The sequence below is a fragment of the Mycteria americana genome, chromosome Z (assembly GCF_035582795.1).
Source record: "Mycteria americana isolate JAX WOST 10 ecotype Jacksonville Zoo and Gardens chromosome Z, USCA_MyAme_1.0, whole genome shotgun sequence".
NCBI classification, from domain to species: domain Eukaryota; kingdom Metazoa; phylum Chordata; class Aves; order Ciconiiformes; family Ciconiidae; genus Mycteria; species Mycteria americana.
Window position 1 is genome coordinate 12,692,337 of NC_134396.1, and position 17,069 is coordinate 12,709,405.

Sequence of the window (17,069 nt, forward strand, 5' to 3'; positions counted from 1 at the left end):
TTTTACGTGGGTCCGAGTCAGAACTTTCGCCAGGAGGGGGATGCTGCCTTTCCTAAGGCACCACCCTTGAAGCCTTTTGTGGATGCGACCATCCTTTTTAGATCCAACTGTGCTTTTTCAGTACTGAGATGTCAGCTCAACTAAAGGCCTGTGAGGGTCCCCCACCCATTAGAAACAAAAGAACCAAATCCAGGTGAGACCGAGGGCAATGTCAGACATAGCCAGGTCTGTGACTCCTTTCTTGGAAACGGGTCTGTGTGAGTAGATAGTATTATACCCTGCCCCTCACTCCCATAGCGTTCCTGAGAACTGGACTTTCGTACAGTCTTCTTCCCATTTTCAACAGACCTAACAAGCCCGCCAGTCCCGCATCTTCAGAGCCCCGAGCCCCAGGCAGACACAGCCACCCCTTCCCTGGCCCCTGGGACAGGGACCCCTCTCACCCCCAAGGGCAGCCAGGCACAGCCGACACCTATTTACAGGAGCAATTACAAAAGGAGGACTAAAGGGCATCCACCTGCTGCTGAACTGGCCCAGTGTACCCAGCTAGGTGCCTTTTGTCCTGGTATACCATGGTCATGTGTCTCTCTGGGAATGGCTCTCCCTTTCTTGCCTATGAGGTGGTGCCCAGACTCTTCTCCTTCTGTGGTTACTACTTAAGTCAGTCTTACAAAACACCGACTCCAGCACACAAGCCAAGTATGGAATTTTGTTTTTTCTTTTTGTATATTATGTACTAGACAAATGCAACATTCAGGCTCAGCTGGGTAGCAAAGAGGAAGACATTCAAAACTGACCATAAAGTAAATTGTAGAAAGCAGAGTTTATATGACAATAAACATGCAGCTTGCAAAAGAATGAAGATAGTGTACTGGTATTAAAACACATTTCCATTTAAAGACAGCTTATGCAGCAATTTACAAGTTTAACCTCTGGCTGGAGTATGCAAGCCCTTTAAAGCTGGCATTCAAATTACCAGTAGCTTAATCAGCCATACTTATTTTAAGTACATAGTAAAATTTGACTTAATGTTTACATTCACTAGCCATCCAATCCAGCATCAAGGCACTTTCCTTGTTAGTACGTCTGTCCCTGTGTCCCACACCTCTGCTTACCTAGATGCATATATCGGCGCAGCAACATTCAGCGACCAGTAACCTTGAACATAGACTCCTTAACCCCAAATAAAAGCACTTGGTTACTAGACAATCCATTGCTGTAGTGAAGTGTCAGGCTACATGTGACACTGTAAACAAGACTGGTGTGTTAAAAAAACACGGCAAGTTGACTGGATCCATTAACAGATGTGCTTCGATATGAAGAAAAGCGACAGGTGTTACCAGTTTCAACACTGCCGGGAATGCCCATCTACCACGTCTGCCATCGCCGGAGAACAGCCGTCGGTGCAGGGTGCAGAAGACACATCAGTCTGAGCAGGAGGACGTGGAGCTTTCCAGCCGTCTATCGAGTTGTGCCATACGTGTTTTTCATCTATTGTTACAGAAGTGTGCTTCTGCAGAGTATCAGTGACTTTATTGCATTGAAATAAGAAAATTAGCTCTATCCCAGCTGAAACCAGGACACGCATATATCCCCTTCAAGGTTGTCTTTGCCAATAAACACAGGTACTGGCTAAGGCTGCATTCTGGGAGGTACTTACTGCCCACCCTCTCTCTGCACTAAAATTAAGGGCGGGGTGTGGACAACTGTTGAGCCCTTAGTCATTAATTTTACATTTGTGTGTATCAAATCTTGTGACCTTAAAAATGCATCCTTGTGCATTAAGTCAGCACTGCTTTCATTGTTAGGAATGGCTCAGATTGCACAAGTACTACAAAGGAAACAACAGTGAAAGCACACACACATACGCATTTTAGCTTTTTTTTTTTTTAACTGATCCTTTCCCTTTTAAGGAAGAGAAATGGGACTTTGTGAGTCCAAGCTTTTTTTTTTTTTAACTGATCCCTTCCCTTTTAAGGAAGAGAAATGGGAATTTGTGAGTCTAATGCAAGATACTTAATTTTACCCTTCTCCAGACTTCTGCACTTATACCTCCACTTCACTGCATTTTCTGGATCAAGAGCTAAGCTGAAGACTGTGGGGTTCGCTGTAATTCCCAAATGGCTGTTTCATTACAAAAGAGTCAACATATTTGTTACAAACTGTTTCCAAATAACATTAAAAGCAACTCTTGGGAGTTTAAAATAGCTGTATGTATCCACCCTAGCAAACAGACAAGAGGTTACAAGATTAATGAAGTTTTACAATCCGTCAGTCAGGAGAACTTTTTAACACAGCTAAAGGGACATATCCAAACAACAGTTAATCTCAATTACAACAACTGTCTCAGGGAAAATAAACCAGTATATTTAGTCCTATTTAATGCACATAAATTACAATTAAAAATGTGTATGTCCTGGAGCAGGGCTGACTTAACAATTTCAGAGTCTTTGGAGTTTCAGATCCCACGGTGAAGTCAATACCATAGCAACAGATATTGATGTGCATCTTGGATATTCACTAGACACAGCACTAATGGAACAAGTTCAGTTACTGAAGTTAGATTGGCATGGTGATTCCCCCATATTGGGCACACTAAAGTAAGTTTTAACCATTTGGCAGTGCTCATGATTTACAGTCAAAGCTGAAGCTGCAAACCCCACCCCAGGCCCAAGAATGGGACTCAGCCCTCGCATGCAAATGCCCTCCTCCTCCCAGGGCCAGTTTTTTCCAGTCCTGATAATTAGCATTTTACTAGGTTGCTGTAGCACAGGTAGGCACCTGCTTGTCACAAACACTCCAGAACAAAGTTTAGAAAAATGTTTGCTCTGCTGTGCTTTGCATTGCCAGGTTAAGGCTTAACAGGCAGTTTAGTTTACTACAGTAGGGCATATGAAACATAATCCCAAGACTTTCATTACAGTAGGAGAGGATATTCCCAGACTAACTGTCCTGAAAGCAAGCCAACACACCCCAGAAACAAACCCAACAACCTGCTATTCTAACAGAACCACCACAACAGAACTACAGAGATAAATATATTCACTTTTCTTGTAAACAGAGGAGCAGTTAGCCAGCCTGCACTTAAGAGATGTTTCAAACATGCTAATACAGGAAAAATACATCGTATTTCTATTAGCCTCCCTTTCCTGCCATCAAAGTAACAAGGTCTTTACAACTATTCTCCCACCCCTACCTGAAAAATTCCAGTCCAGGAAATCAAGATGGACATGAAAATGTCAATACTAAAGTGTGATTTTATTTTAATAATGCCTTTATTTTGTAAAGTGCACCATAGTTATTGGGAGGAAAGCTTTTTCTTTAATTACTATGTTAGGGCCAAGTTAAAAGAATTTCAGTGGATTGCTATAATTACATTACAGACACTCTAAAAACCTGTATGCAACTGTTTGATACAATTAGATTGTTATGATCCAAAGTACAAAATTAAGGTAAACCCTGAACACTGCATGATATAATATTTGGCACATAGGTTTATGAACAAGCTGTAAACCTGTTATTTATATGTATTGTGGCTTCTACAAGCTGTTCACCCACCAGTATCTCCTGCTTAGTCTTTAGTATTTTAGCCCTAGATAAATGCACAAGCCTGAAAGACAAAACATAATGCTACCAGCCAGGCAGAATTCTCTCTAGGATACAACCCTGTACAATTCTGTGAGTTTATTACCACTGGCCCATAAACAACAGAGAAAGAAAGATGCCAGAAGTGACAGGTCAGAACTCTTTTTAGCACAGACCTTTAAAAATTAGAATCTCTTGATGCTGTTTAATGTCCGAAATGGTCCGTGATTAACAGCAACTAAGAACAAAATGCCTTTCCTTTACACAATAGAAAGGCGAATAGCAACTTCAGGAATAACTGAAGTTGTCCCTCAAATATGCCATATGCTGTCAAAAGTTAGTATCACTGGATCACAAAAAACAATTTAAAAAAAAAAAAAGAAATCAATCATCAGCATGTTTTTGAAAACATCCAGGCCTTTGAAGCCATGTTCAGACTAAGTAGCCAGGTTGTGGCCCACAATATTTCAGAGATGAGCAGGAGGTGGATTAGATGCACATGGCTGCAGGGCAGTTCTAATAAGCATGCACACTGCTCAGCAGAGACTGTCCCTTTTACTTGTGGTTTCTACAGTCACTATGAAGTTTGCATAGAGAAGATGGCCCAGCCCCCAGTAGTAAAGTAACTGCTATTACTTTCCAAGAGGAATGTGTTCTGACAAAGGAATGCTCCTTCAACCTCTGAAAAAACAAAAGACAGTCTCTGCTGTCTCATGACAGCATAGCTTTCATTATGCCCTTACCCTCTGCGAGGAAGTTTGAAGGTGCTGAGGCCGAGTGAGGAGAAAAGGAAGGGGTGTGGTTTGAAGAAAGGTGTAGTTACAGGAAGCTGCAACATAGCCTTTTAGTTTAAAAAAGAGCCCAGATACAAAAAATACTGTTGGGAGAAAGGAACTATGGAATACTGAAATGTTATTAAAGATTTTGCATTCTTTATCTGTTTTAAATAGTCCAGACTTCAAGAAGTCATTTTATGAATTTACTCGAGCATTGAATATCTTTGTAACAAAAGCAGAAGACACATGTGAACATTTATATGTATACCTGTCCTTCCACGCAAGCTGGCAGACAAGGAAAGTTGAAATGATACTGACACCTGCCTTTCCAGGGCCTTTAGCAAGTGCTTTGCAGAACAGCAGCACCAGAGGTCACAGCACAAAAGGTTTCAGGTGGTCTTAAATACATAGTTCTTTTGCTGAAGGAGAAATAAAACCCTTGTTTTATTCTCACAACACAGCATTTAGTGTTTTGAATTAAGGTTTTATTAGTGTCAGGTTACAAAGCTGACTAGGCTAAGTTAAGGTTAAAAAAAAAAAATCTACAAGAGTGCCATAATTTCTAGTTATCATTGGAGAAGGGGTTTATTTTAATATAATTTCATTTTTCTTTAAACCCTGGAGACAGTCTCCAAAAATTATCTTCTTCAATAAAATGCAAACTGTATGAACAGGGGAAAAGTGAGACGTGAGAAAAAAATAAGGGATTTTAACAACCACATAAGTGTTATTTATGGCTCATGATTGCTAACAGATACATACTACCAGTAACGTTCAAATTCAGGGTACCAGTTTTGTTTTTTCTTCCGAGAGCTTCAATGACTTCAATGCTTTGTTTTTTGCTGCTTTCAGTTTCAAGGAGGTCCTGCAGCATTAGCAGTGAAGTTGCAGCACGCTAATCATTGTAGTCAATCAGGAAGAAGGTCATATTCCCTTTCTCCTGAGCAGTTAGAAAAATGGTAAAAACCTACAGCTTGTTACTGGCCTCTCAAGCTGTATACAGCAAAGGTGCACTTATTAAACAAAGGCAATTTATATGACCACAGATGTATGGTATAATCAGATAGTGATTTGGGTACAAAACCTTTTAATAACTGTTAATCTGTGTTTTCATCTGGATTTTTAAACTTTTGAACATGAGACTGAGTTGCTGTGCATCAAGTTGCAAGGCACATTTTTAGGCCAAATTATTATATAGTTCAAGTGCACGCATATCTAAATGTAGGCAGAATATCAATTACTATAGTAGCATTCAGAGTCAAGCAAACATGGTGTTTTCTTATTTGCACACCATAGCAAGTTCTATTTAATTTTTATAATTTTTAAATGGGGATAAACATGATTTACATGTCTGGTAAGCTGGAAACTGAGACACTGGGCCAAGTCAAAATTCAGAAAGTCAATCAAGCTATTGAAAAGTATATGATGCAAGTATTCTTCCATGATAGAATACTAAGCTTCAGTCTTACTTTTGCACAAAGATGCTCCAAGCAACTAAAGCTGGCTTTTTACGCTTGTACACTGTCGCAAATGAAGTATTTCTTCTAGGAGTTCTATTGGTTGATGTGATTAATTGAAACTCGCCATTTTCAATCGTGTGTAGATCTGATATGACAAGACACAAAAAACCCAAGGTAGCACAAAGGCTTGTTCAGCTATCCAGACATAAGATTTTATGTAGTGCATAAAGGTAAGTCTCCAGTAGGTGTGGACTGCAAATTTTCCACAAAAACAGTGTCCTTATTGTACTTTGTCAAATTACTCTTCACCTAATTTCAATATTTCTATCTGCATTCAGATAAAAATACCTAGCTTAATTTATCAGAAACACAGGAGAAAGTGTGAACAGGCACTAACGAAGGCCTAAACAGAGCCAGTCTCTTCTCTCACTGAGGCATATAGCCCCCTTGTCTCACAGTCTGCGGGAGGTAACTTTTTGGCATTTCATCAACTGATGGTGGATTTCTTTCCACTGTTTCAGGTCTCACAGTTTGTCCTTCAGTATTTGTCTGTACAACATCTGATAGAACAGCTTCCTGGGTATTTTTTTCCAGCCCAAGGCCCAACGGCTGTGAATTCTGACCCGAGATCTGCAGTTGTGCAAATCCAACAAGATCCCCCTCATTAGCAGGAGTAATTTGCTTTGTTCTTTCAAAGCATGGCCTGTCTGTGTTAGTTTCATCCTGACCACCATTTTGTTTGAAATACTGCTGCCTCTGTGTTGTACTGTCACCTCCTCCAGCATGATCCTCTGATCTCTCTTCTGAATCTAGCAGTGGCTGAGTCGACTCAGACCTTGAAAAGACTTGTACAGGTGTTTGGTCTCTGTAGCCATTAAGTACTACAGTTGAATACTGTACAGTGCTTGAAGTGTTTTGTGTAGTTTCACCTTCGTCGCTGTCAGAGACGCTTTGCCTAGGAGAAGACATGCACGAGGACCCTCCAATACCACTGCTGTGCCCTTCTGAAGTATTTTTTTCCTTTTTAAGCAAGTCAAAGGGTTTTAGATCTTGTTCTGAAAAGGACTTCTTGTCATCAGCTTCTATTTCTACGACGCTTACATCTGTAAAGCTGCCTTCTGGGTACATCTGATCTTTGGAACTAAAGTTATGCTGAAAGAAAGAGATGGATTCTGCCTAAGAGGAAGGTTATGTTAAAAATCAAAAACCCCATTAAATATCTGAATTTTTATTCTGTAATTGTTTTGAGTTTCTCCATATAAGTTTTCTCCTTACTAAGTCTGGCAATATCTCCAAAGTATCTGTTACAAAATGAAGGACATAGCTTTGCTTCAAAGTCTTAATTATGCAGCTATTCTAAAACCATAGTGGGTGTGCAAGCTTTGCTCCAAGTTTAATTATTCTTAAGAGCCGTAAACATAGAACCCATTTGCTGTGCAGCACAGGAATGTTCCATATTGAGGCCATACATACATTATTTCCAATAATGTAGTCAACATCACAGCACTTCTTCACAGAAGTTAGCCTCAGTTTATTGAACAGAATTTGCTATGTCATTCACCCCACGTGGGGCATAAATTTCGCTGCCATCTCCTCATCCATGAGGAACTCTTAGAGCTTTCTCTCTCATTCATGACTTAACTGTGCAAGCAAGTCACTTCAGGGTTTTAAGAATAGGAGTCATGAATTCTGTTTACTTAATCCTGATTTCCCGTGAATGAGTAAAATAGTTAGGACTTGACCCTTCCAACTAGTAAACTGAATATAATTCACAATGTTAAAGTCTGCTCTATGTTGTGAACTTGTGCTACAGGCCATGTATTTCTAATGCTGAATCTATTGATGCAATAAAGTCTTCTAACCATATCATATCACAATGTCATGAAACTTAACATCCAGGCTTTTTTTCCTTGAAATCTGTCTGTGCTAGAAGACAGAGGACTCCCACTGGGTAGTTTATTTGAAACCTTGTGGACTAGGAAGATACAGGATGCAGAAAGATGAGTATTACCTTAGCTGGAACTTGAGGAGACCACTGAGCAATGTTACTCTTGGATGGATCAGGGACAATAGGCCAGATATGCTTTTTAATTCTGTAAAAGATTAAAAACAGAATAAAATTACAAGATGCACTCCCCAAATTCCTATGTTGACAGGAAGTACTGCATAATCCAGGACACCACTCCCTTAACACAGCAATTTTGCAGTAGTATTTATTTCCAAATAGGAATGCTCCCTGCACTTCTTTACATCTTTTTAAGATACTGTACTACTTAGCAAAACACAGCACTGCACTTACAACTCCTCCACACGTTAGATGTAGCCATCCAATTTAAGGCAAACCAACAAATGGTAACAGTTAGTGAGAGCTTTTCAAATTTATAGCACTCTAGAATCTACAGAGCAATTATTTAGGTAAAGTCTATGCATGTCAGTATAAAAATTCATAGTTATCTTAAAAAAGCAACAGTGTCTATCATAGCTGTCAAAATCTAATCCAATTTCGCAGCTAAAAATAAAGTGAAATTATTTGAAGAATAACTTGCTTGGTCTTTTGTAACTCTGGACTCCTAAGTTTAAGAATGTAGTAACTATTACTTAACAATAGAAGTTTCTAGGTAAATAACCCCCAACCAAACTAACTTTGAAACTGATGCACCTATCCTGCTCTTTATAAACAGGCTCCAACAACAGATCCTCTGCAAGAGAACTTTGAAGAACACTGCAAGATGGGCTTTTCAACTGACATCCATTAAGAACTGATTTTAGAAGCAGCAGGGAGGTCAGAAGGAAAAGGGCACAAAATGCTGTAATTAGAAAGAAAAGACAGTTGACTGGGGACATGGGAGAGGTGCTACTCCTTGCCAGGAAAAACACTTCAGCAATAAGCTTTCAGCTAAAGCCACAGACAAGAGCTCTGGGGTAGAGGGAGCAGGAGAAGGCAGGATGTTTCCCAGCAGATAGTAAACAGGCACAGAGTTTGACAGGTTATGCAAGGTAGATAAGTAAGATGTCTGCCTGATTCTTTTGGCTGTAAAGCTTGAAGTTTGCTAACACGGTAATTAAATAGCTCAAATACAGCCAGCAAACAGATATTCTGTGCTTCACAAACTGGGGACCATCATTCCACTCTCATATGATGACTAAGAAAACAACACAGACAGTATATCCTGATCAAAACCTAACAAACCTAATTCTGAGTCACTCTAGCAAGGAAAGCAGGAATTTCCTTGCAGGATTGAGTCATGGAACATTTAGTTTGTATGCTAATTGTTAACAGTAAGAAATCAGTATCAGAAGAGGCCCTGATTTCTCAAGGAAAACACAAAAATTTTTATCGCCAATCAATGTATGTGTGTTTTACCTTCTTTTTCTGATCTAACTGCAGAATATTTACTTGTTTGTATTGAATTATTGCCATCTGTTATGCCCAGAAACATCAGAAGTGTAAGAGAAAGACTTCATTTATACTTACAAGTCACGTTTGTTGAAGCAAAACAAAACTCCAAGGAGCACAATCAACAGGAATGCTAGACACACAGGTACAACTATGGCTTCAATTTCTCCTTTCCCTGAAGAAAATGAAGAGAAGCAGTTACAGCCCACTTTGGCATTTAAGGAAGTCAGCAGCAGCATACATTCCCAAAGGGACAGAGAGAATCTGAAACTGCATGCACCCGCAGCACTCAGCCTTAAGCTTCACCTTCAGAAGAACCTTTTCACCATATGAAAAGAGCCTGTTGGTGAAAACATGAAAAGGTCTGTCCCAACAATCTAATGCCTTGCATCAAGAAAACACAGGTTGCTCTAGAAGCTGTAATACTGATAAAGCAAGTCATTTTACAGTTAGGGCAGATATGACAGTAACATCTATGTGAATTCATCTGTGGTCCAGGTGTTTCAGTGGCCTACTGGCTGCCAGAACAACATCATGGTCAAATAAGTAACGTGAGCAAAGTCACTAGTCATCCATCAGTTTATTCTGTACACAAAAACATTCTCTGCCTGCAAACACTTAAGGTTGCATTATTGTTATATATTCCTTCCAATATTATACACATTCTTAAGTAAACCTTACAGAATGCTTAGGGAAGAGCAACACTATACAGAAAAAAATATAAAACCCTGCTAAACCTAAAGAAGTGCTTTCCACAACTAAGTTCAGTGAATATTGTTGCTCTTACTATTACAAATAGAAAGCACTCTCTAAAGCTGAACATACAATAAATTTAACTCTTTAGAATGAGTCTCTGTAGAGAACTGTAGCAAACTTTACTAGTAATATGAATGAGAATGCAGAACCTGAGGAATGGTTGTAAGAATGGCATGTGCTGACTAGCGTCTAGATTAGCAGATCAAGATCCCAGCACAGCTCTGCAGCTTCTCAGGACACTGGTATCAGGATAATAAAGGCCAACCTACCTTCAGATTAAAACAAAGACTCTGGACTCTTTAAGACCAGGGTAGGAGATATCAGACACCAGAAGAGAAGAGAAGGGCACTGAGTAAATCCTAATGATTCACACAAAGTTGGGACAAAAGAATACTATAACCTAAAGTATACAGAAAACACATCCAAAACCAGAATGTTTGCCAAGATAAAAGAGCAATCCAGGAGACCTGCAGAGGATAGCTTGTCCACTGTATAATCAGAAGAAATCCAGACTAAACTACCTCTTTGTGATTGAGTACTAGATAGGCTGCCTGGATATCATGCATCTTGTGAGTATGACTGCGACTGAAACTTTTTTTCTCCTAAATAAAATCACCTTCCCCTCTTATCAGATCTTGCACAGACCCTTACTATACTGTTGCAACATTACTTCCTACTTCTACTAATTGTGCCACTCTTCCTTACCAAATTTTTGTGTAGTAAATGTAAAATCAGGTCCACTCCTGCCTCCTTCATCTGTGTATGCCATCATCCGCACAGTATACAGTGTGTCACTGGTTAGAGAAGAAAGGGTATACTCTGTCTTGGAAGGATCCACTGTCACAGCTGAAGAGAGGAAAAAAATTTATACTAGTTTTCTGTACAATTTTATTAGATCTTCACAAACACAGTAGCATTAGGACATCATGTCTTCAGATGGACAAGATAGTTTTAGTAGAATGCATGGCTGTATGGAAAATAACAACATACATAGAAAGACTACAAACTTGTGCAAGAAATGCTGAGGTTTGTTTGTTTCTGTTCAAGTATTTGAATTTAGTCTCTTTCTTGATGATATTTTATTTGTTAATTTCCTGTGGGTTTTTTTTTCCCCCAGAATGTAGCTACAAGCTAAACTAGTAGTAAAGTTGAGGCTTAAAGGTCTCTAATAAGCAGAATACATGGCTAACTAGAAATAGCTAGTTATTAACTAGAAAAAACATGGTTAACTAGAAATAACAAGAAGTAGGGTAAGTAATTGGCCCTTCCAATTTAAGCAAATCTAAAAAAGAAAAACTTTTGGTAGTGCTAGCTCCCTGTCTTATGCCTGCAGGTCATATGCACTACTGAACTAAAATACACTTCAAACAAGACGTTTTACATCAGTAATACATTGATCCAGAGTTCCAGGAGGATTAAAAAAATCTCTTTTTTTTTTTTTAAGGCTTTATCATATTTAAATGCAGTCAGCTCCTTTACATCTCGAATGGTCTAGCTTCATCTTGCTATACCACCACCTCATCCTGTGTTTAGACAGAAAGATGGGAGCACAATACCTGCAAATCAGCTTTCAGAACTAAACTCAGTACCCTGTTATACACAAACTGAATGTTCTGAATTCTTTATTAGGGACTTTTCTGTTCGGTATGGAGGACAGCTATGCCTCAGACATCAGCTTTATGTCATCAGAACAGACTGTCAGCCACACTCGATTCTGTATCTTGTTTTTCAGGAGCATGTATTACGAAGGAGACAGATGGAATAATTCAGTGCCACAAAGCACTTCTCTGCTTTCTGTTACCTGTCTCATTTCCATCGATAGTTTTGTAAAATATGGTGTAACTTCTGATAAATCCATTTTGTTCATCCACTGTGAGATGGTTCCATGTCAAAACAGCTTCAGCTTTTCCTACTTTTTTTGTCTGAACGGTTGGTCCTTTTGAAGGACCTGTAATGGGAGATGAAGATTAGGCACCCTTGCATCCACAGAAGCAGTGTATTAATGAGCACTGAATTGCTACTGCATAAAAACTTCAATGGAGTACCTGGACTAACTCATCTGCAAAGCATTACTTTCAGACAACATAGCAACTGAAAAGATGTTTTAAAAGAGAAACCTTCAGGAAAAAACATATGAAAAACAGTAATCAGCAGCTCACATAAAATCTTCAACTGTAGTTAATTAGTCTTGACTTCATACTTGAAATTTAAAATAAATTAGCATAGTAATATTACTATACCAATAAAATAACAAACTCATGACAAATTATCTGATAAAGGTTGGAAAAAGGGAAAGAGTCAGCCACAGACATCTGTTTAACTCCTAAATACTGTAAATAAGCAGAATGGATATTAATAGAAGGGACAAGATCAATTATGTCACACGACCCTCAAGCGTACGACCATTTTTCATTACGTAGTCCACACTGAAGCAAAGGTCTCATTATTTTTAGTCAAGAAAGTCAGCTTATGTGCTCCAAGATGACTATTTGGTACTTACGATCCTGCTGAAGATAAGCCTTCACAGACTGTCCACTTCCCTGACCATCAGCATATAGAGGGTACACAGTGATCAAGTAACACTTGAATGGCTTTATATCACCTAATAAAAGGAATTTAAAATGTGTTGTTTCACAGACAGTCAAATTCCTCACCATCCTTCTCATTTACTTCAGATACAGGGTTCTGGGTTTTGGCTGTTTTGTTAGATGCACTTGTATCTAACACAGCTGGCTATTGTTTTCTAGAGCTCATTGATATACCGCTCCAAAATGTTAACTAAAGGAACAATATAATGGTTCACATTCTAATATTAAATTTAATAAACAGACTTCATAGAAGTCCGTTTTTTTCTAATTTATTTTAAATAAAAAGCCTTTATCTGTCTGCAGCACTGAACCCCCAAATTATTGTTTTAAGCCACTGATCATAATCTGAAAACAACTGTAAAGCTGACCAAGTTTCATTGTTTGAACTGAAAGAGGGATCAGAGAATTTGATTCTGAAGGAACTCAGCCTGTTCACTATTTTAATGGTTTCCAAGAACAAGAAGCCTAAAACCAAAATGCAGATAAAACCTTTGCTGTTATATAATATAAATTTCAAAATGCAAAATTAGATAGTTTTATATTTGACAAAAGTATACAGATACTTCCACACTCACGATAAAATGAGAAGCCCTCAGCATTATCCCAGATTCCTGTCCTACAGTAAAATTTGAGTCAGCATGAGGATGTTCCTCACTTTGAGGATACTTACTAGGTTTTTAGAGTGTTCTACAAAGTATTTGTAGACTTATGAGCTAAATACCTTTTAAGTATGTTCCTTGAACATTTCCTGGTTCGTTCTGCCATTCTATGATGCAGTCTGAGCTGTTGGACACCAGGCACCATTCAACCACATACTTAAGAACATAACTGTTAGGAGCAGTCCACCCTACCCACAACTTGCCATCTTTAGGTAGTGTTCTAACATTCTTCACAGGAGCTGTGATCAAAGAAAACAGAAAAGTGGTAAATATTGACAGTTCTTCCAGCAGATATTAATAATAATATCTATTTTGTCAAATGTGGATACTTTTGGGTTGCCGTAATGGTGACAATTTGACAGAACCTAAGTAAAGGTAGAAGCCATTTTCTGAAATTTGGAAGCTTACATCTGAATCTCTGTATCAGAGATTCAAAATAAGCAGTATTAGGCTATTTAAAAACTGGAAGCTAGACTCAGCTTCTCTGTTCTCAAACACAGTAAGTTGCCTTATTGCACAGTAAACAGATACCATGTTTCTTCCAAAAGAAAGGGTCTACTTCTCAGAGAAATCAAACCCTGAGACACTTCTAAATTCCCATTCTAAACCTCACACATGTACCTTACCAAGTACTTTTGGCTGCAATGCTACTCTGTTTGAAACATACCCTTAATTAGTTCAGCTAATAGTTTTAGAACCTGTGGCTCTCCCTTGGTGTTTACACTAAAAGCAGCATCTGTCTGTATACTTATTTTTTGCTTCCTGTCCTGGTAGTATTCAGATTGTCTAAGAGGAGGCTGGAAGTAAGGAGAAACCAGCTTGTAGTTACTACTACTGCACAACAAAAGGAACATGAACAGTAGGGAAACAGTGGAAGCAGGTGACAAAGCAACCAGGCAAGATACTGAAAATGTGGGAGAGTGAGACTGCAACAAGGGGGGGCGGGAAGGAGATCAGAAAGCAGAAGGAAGAAGAACAATGCCAAGATGGTATATACATGAAGTAAAGGATGCTTGCTACCTAACCCTTTGATTTTTTAAAAAGAAAACAAAAATGCCTGCTATGCTAAGAAAAGAAACAATACGGAATATAGTGCATAGTAGCTCTAAGGATCAAAAAGAACAGCAAAATAGAACATACAGCTTCAAATGAACCTGTGAGTACATAAATCCACACATTCCCTAGTATACAACTGGTAGCACAATTATAAAGCATAAGACTGTAGATACATGCAGTAATACTTTAATTATGTGTCCATGTAAAAGGTATCATTTTACAACACTGAAGATTTCTTATAACGAAAGCCATGCACATACATTTGAAAGAGACATTACTAGGACACTAACTTTTTGAATTACTTGCTGGGATAAGTAAAACTGATGGAGGGGATGCCCCGACTCTGTTATGGGCAATCACAGTTACTTCGTAAGTTCCATTTGGCAGCTTTAATGTAAGGTTGGTGGTATTAACGTTGTATTTCTCTGGTGGACTGGAGAGAGATGATTTAGCTCTGACAGTAACTTCATAGTGCAAGATTACTCCATTGGCTTCAGATGGCTCCAATGCCTGTTAGAAACACATCTTTGATTAGACTGATACTGAACAACCATGACTTAACCTTTATTGTCTGATGCATAATTTAAAAATCTGAGAGCAAGACAAGTTACATAGATCAAATAACTGCATATTTAAGGAAAACGCAAATAACCTGCATTCATTTCTGTAAAGCAGTAACTTCCAGAACTATTTCTGGTTTAAGTCCTCTTTTTCTTGGCTCACAATCCTACCTAGTAGTTTAATAAAAGCTAAAGATTGCAAGAAAGATTGTAAAGACTGCAGAACATGTGTTGATAAAACCTGCATTTTATGTGACTTTACAACACAATTACATAAAAGGAATCTCACGTCTTAAGCTGTGTTGAACCCGAATGCAAAACAGCTCAAGTCGTTTTCTTTATTATACGCTGAAAAATACTTGTTTCTGTGTTATCTAGTAACACATTTTCTGTGTTATCTAGTAACACAGAAAAATACTATGTTTCTGTGTAACCATATTCGTTTTCAGATAACTTAAAGAGAAAATTGTTGAAACTGTAAGCACCACTTTTTCTACTCTAAGCTAATAATGTCAGAAGTAGCACGTGGCATATGAGTTATGTCAGAAAATGCCGCCATATCAATATACACGTAACTTCACACAAGCCACCTAGTAATAGGGAAAAAGTGATAATAAAAAGACAGTTAGATCAAATGTGACAAAGTTCACAGACCAAAAGCAAGCAGGAGATGGGGACTGATCATAATTGCATTCACTTTCTCAGCCCTGGACTAATCAGCCAACTAGACACAGCAGCCTACTGCATGCAAATGTGCAGTGCTGTATTTAATAAGTTTGGCCTCTGGAATGTCTCTAGGCTTAATGGATTTTGCAGCTGGAGTACCCCTGTCCAGACACTGTTACAAAAGTTTTAGGATACAGCGGAAGGCATAACATGAAGGTTCACTTCGTTCAAGTGAAAGTTCCCAATTCCACAGACTACTTAAGGACAAGTCAGGAATCTGAAAGTGTATTCTGTATACTCTGGATCACAGATGTGTGTCAGTTAACTGATGGCCTTTACATTTGTACTTTTAATTTTTCATAACTAATTATTATAATAAGAATACTAAAGTCACTTCTCATATCAATCAAACCTGTACTATCCCAACTATCTACTCAAGTTTGTTGAGGTAAATTTTGCACTTAAAGCCTCATGTTTTATAAAAGAACGCTCAGTTCCTGCAGTTTATCATGTTGCTTTACCTTCCACATCAGATGCACAGTCCAGGAAGCTGGTGAGCGAGATGCATCAATGATCCTCCATATGGGTGGTCCTTTAGATGGTTCTGATGAAAGAAACAATGTTTAATAGTAGAAATATTTTTATTTAATCTGTTTGAATGCATCCTTTGACTATCATTAGATGCTTACTTTTTTTTTTTTTTAATAAAAGCGTATACAAAAAGTGTTTCCTTAGTTCCTCAAAGAAAATAATGCTTGGTATATTAAGTGGAACAGCTGCATGGAAAGATTTCCTGAAGGGATGAGCAAAACACCAGTTCCAAGTGTATAGTATCAAAATAACTGAAAGTCACTGTGCTGAGCATCTGCAACAATGGGCTGACGGTGACAGTGCTGAGTGAGGCATGACCAAACCTGCACTATGCAGCCTGTGTCTGGAGGCACAGCCCTGCACGTCTGTATACCGCAAATCTTGCTATGGCCTGTAGCTGCAACACTCTCCCTTCCCCTCAGTATCAAGTCACCCAAAAAAGGAAAGTACAGAAAAGTTAACAAGGAGACAAATTTCTCCTGCCAGAATTCCCCAAGCTTCCTATAACCTTTATGCTAAAAAGGGTAACAGAACTGCAGTACTTTTGTACAATACTACAATACTTTCTGGCATTGGTACTGTAAAAAAATTCAAGTGTTATTTCCACTACAAATTTCATTTCAAAGTAGAATGAATCAATCTATTACAGTGCATAAAGCAATAAAAAGTGGCCAATCCTTTGTGAGGACATTAGCCCGAATAGAAAGATGATCTTAAAATGCATTTATATTTATAATCTTGCTAGACTGTATTTTCTCTGGGAGCTCTTTTATTGAATTTTTTATATTAATCATTACGAGTTTTTGGCTGTTTTATGTCCAAAACACAGTATCAAGGCTACAGTGTGCATCTTGTCTCTTATTATGCTTTACATCAGGAGAGAAGAACTGGGAACTGAGGCAAAGGGAGCTCTTTCTTAACAATCTCATTTGAGTATCTTGATCTAATTCACATGAAACAGAAGCAATTACATAC

The 17,069-nt window shown here is 38.5% G+C and overlaps 1 protein-coding gene across 5 annotated transcripts in view; it reads right to left on the reverse strand.

The window, feature by feature from the left end:
* Nucleotides 1–804: 804 nt before the first annotated feature.
* IL6ST (interleukin 6 cytokine family signal transducer) overlaps nt 805–17,069 on the reverse strand; it is a 37,101-nt gene continuing 20,836 nt past the window's right edge. For 4 of the 5 annotated variants that reach the window (XM_075488420.1, XM_075488418.1, XM_075488417.1 and 1 more), the window contains exons 8-16: nt 16,025–16,107; nt 14,568–14,787; nt 13,284–13,460; nt 12,475–12,576; nt 11,776–11,922; nt 10,680–10,820; nt 9,297–9,393; nt 7,833–7,914; nt 805–6,973 (exon numbers count right to left, since the gene is read on the reverse strand). In XM_075488420.1, the coding sequence (XP_075344535.1) occupies nt 6,248–6,973; nt 7,833–7,914; nt 9,297–9,393; nt 10,680–10,820; nt 11,776–11,922; nt 12,475–12,576; nt 13,284–13,460; nt 14,568–14,787; nt 16,025–16,107 (1,775 nt within the window). In that variant the 3' untranslated portion in view covers nt 805–6,247. The remainder of the gene's footprint in view (nt 6,974–7,832; nt 7,915–9,296; nt 9,394–10,679; nt 10,821–11,775; nt 11,923–12,474; nt 12,577–13,283; nt 13,461–14,567; nt 14,788–16,024; nt 16,108–17,069) is intronic. The other variant, XM_075488421.1, reaches the window with a different exon arrangement.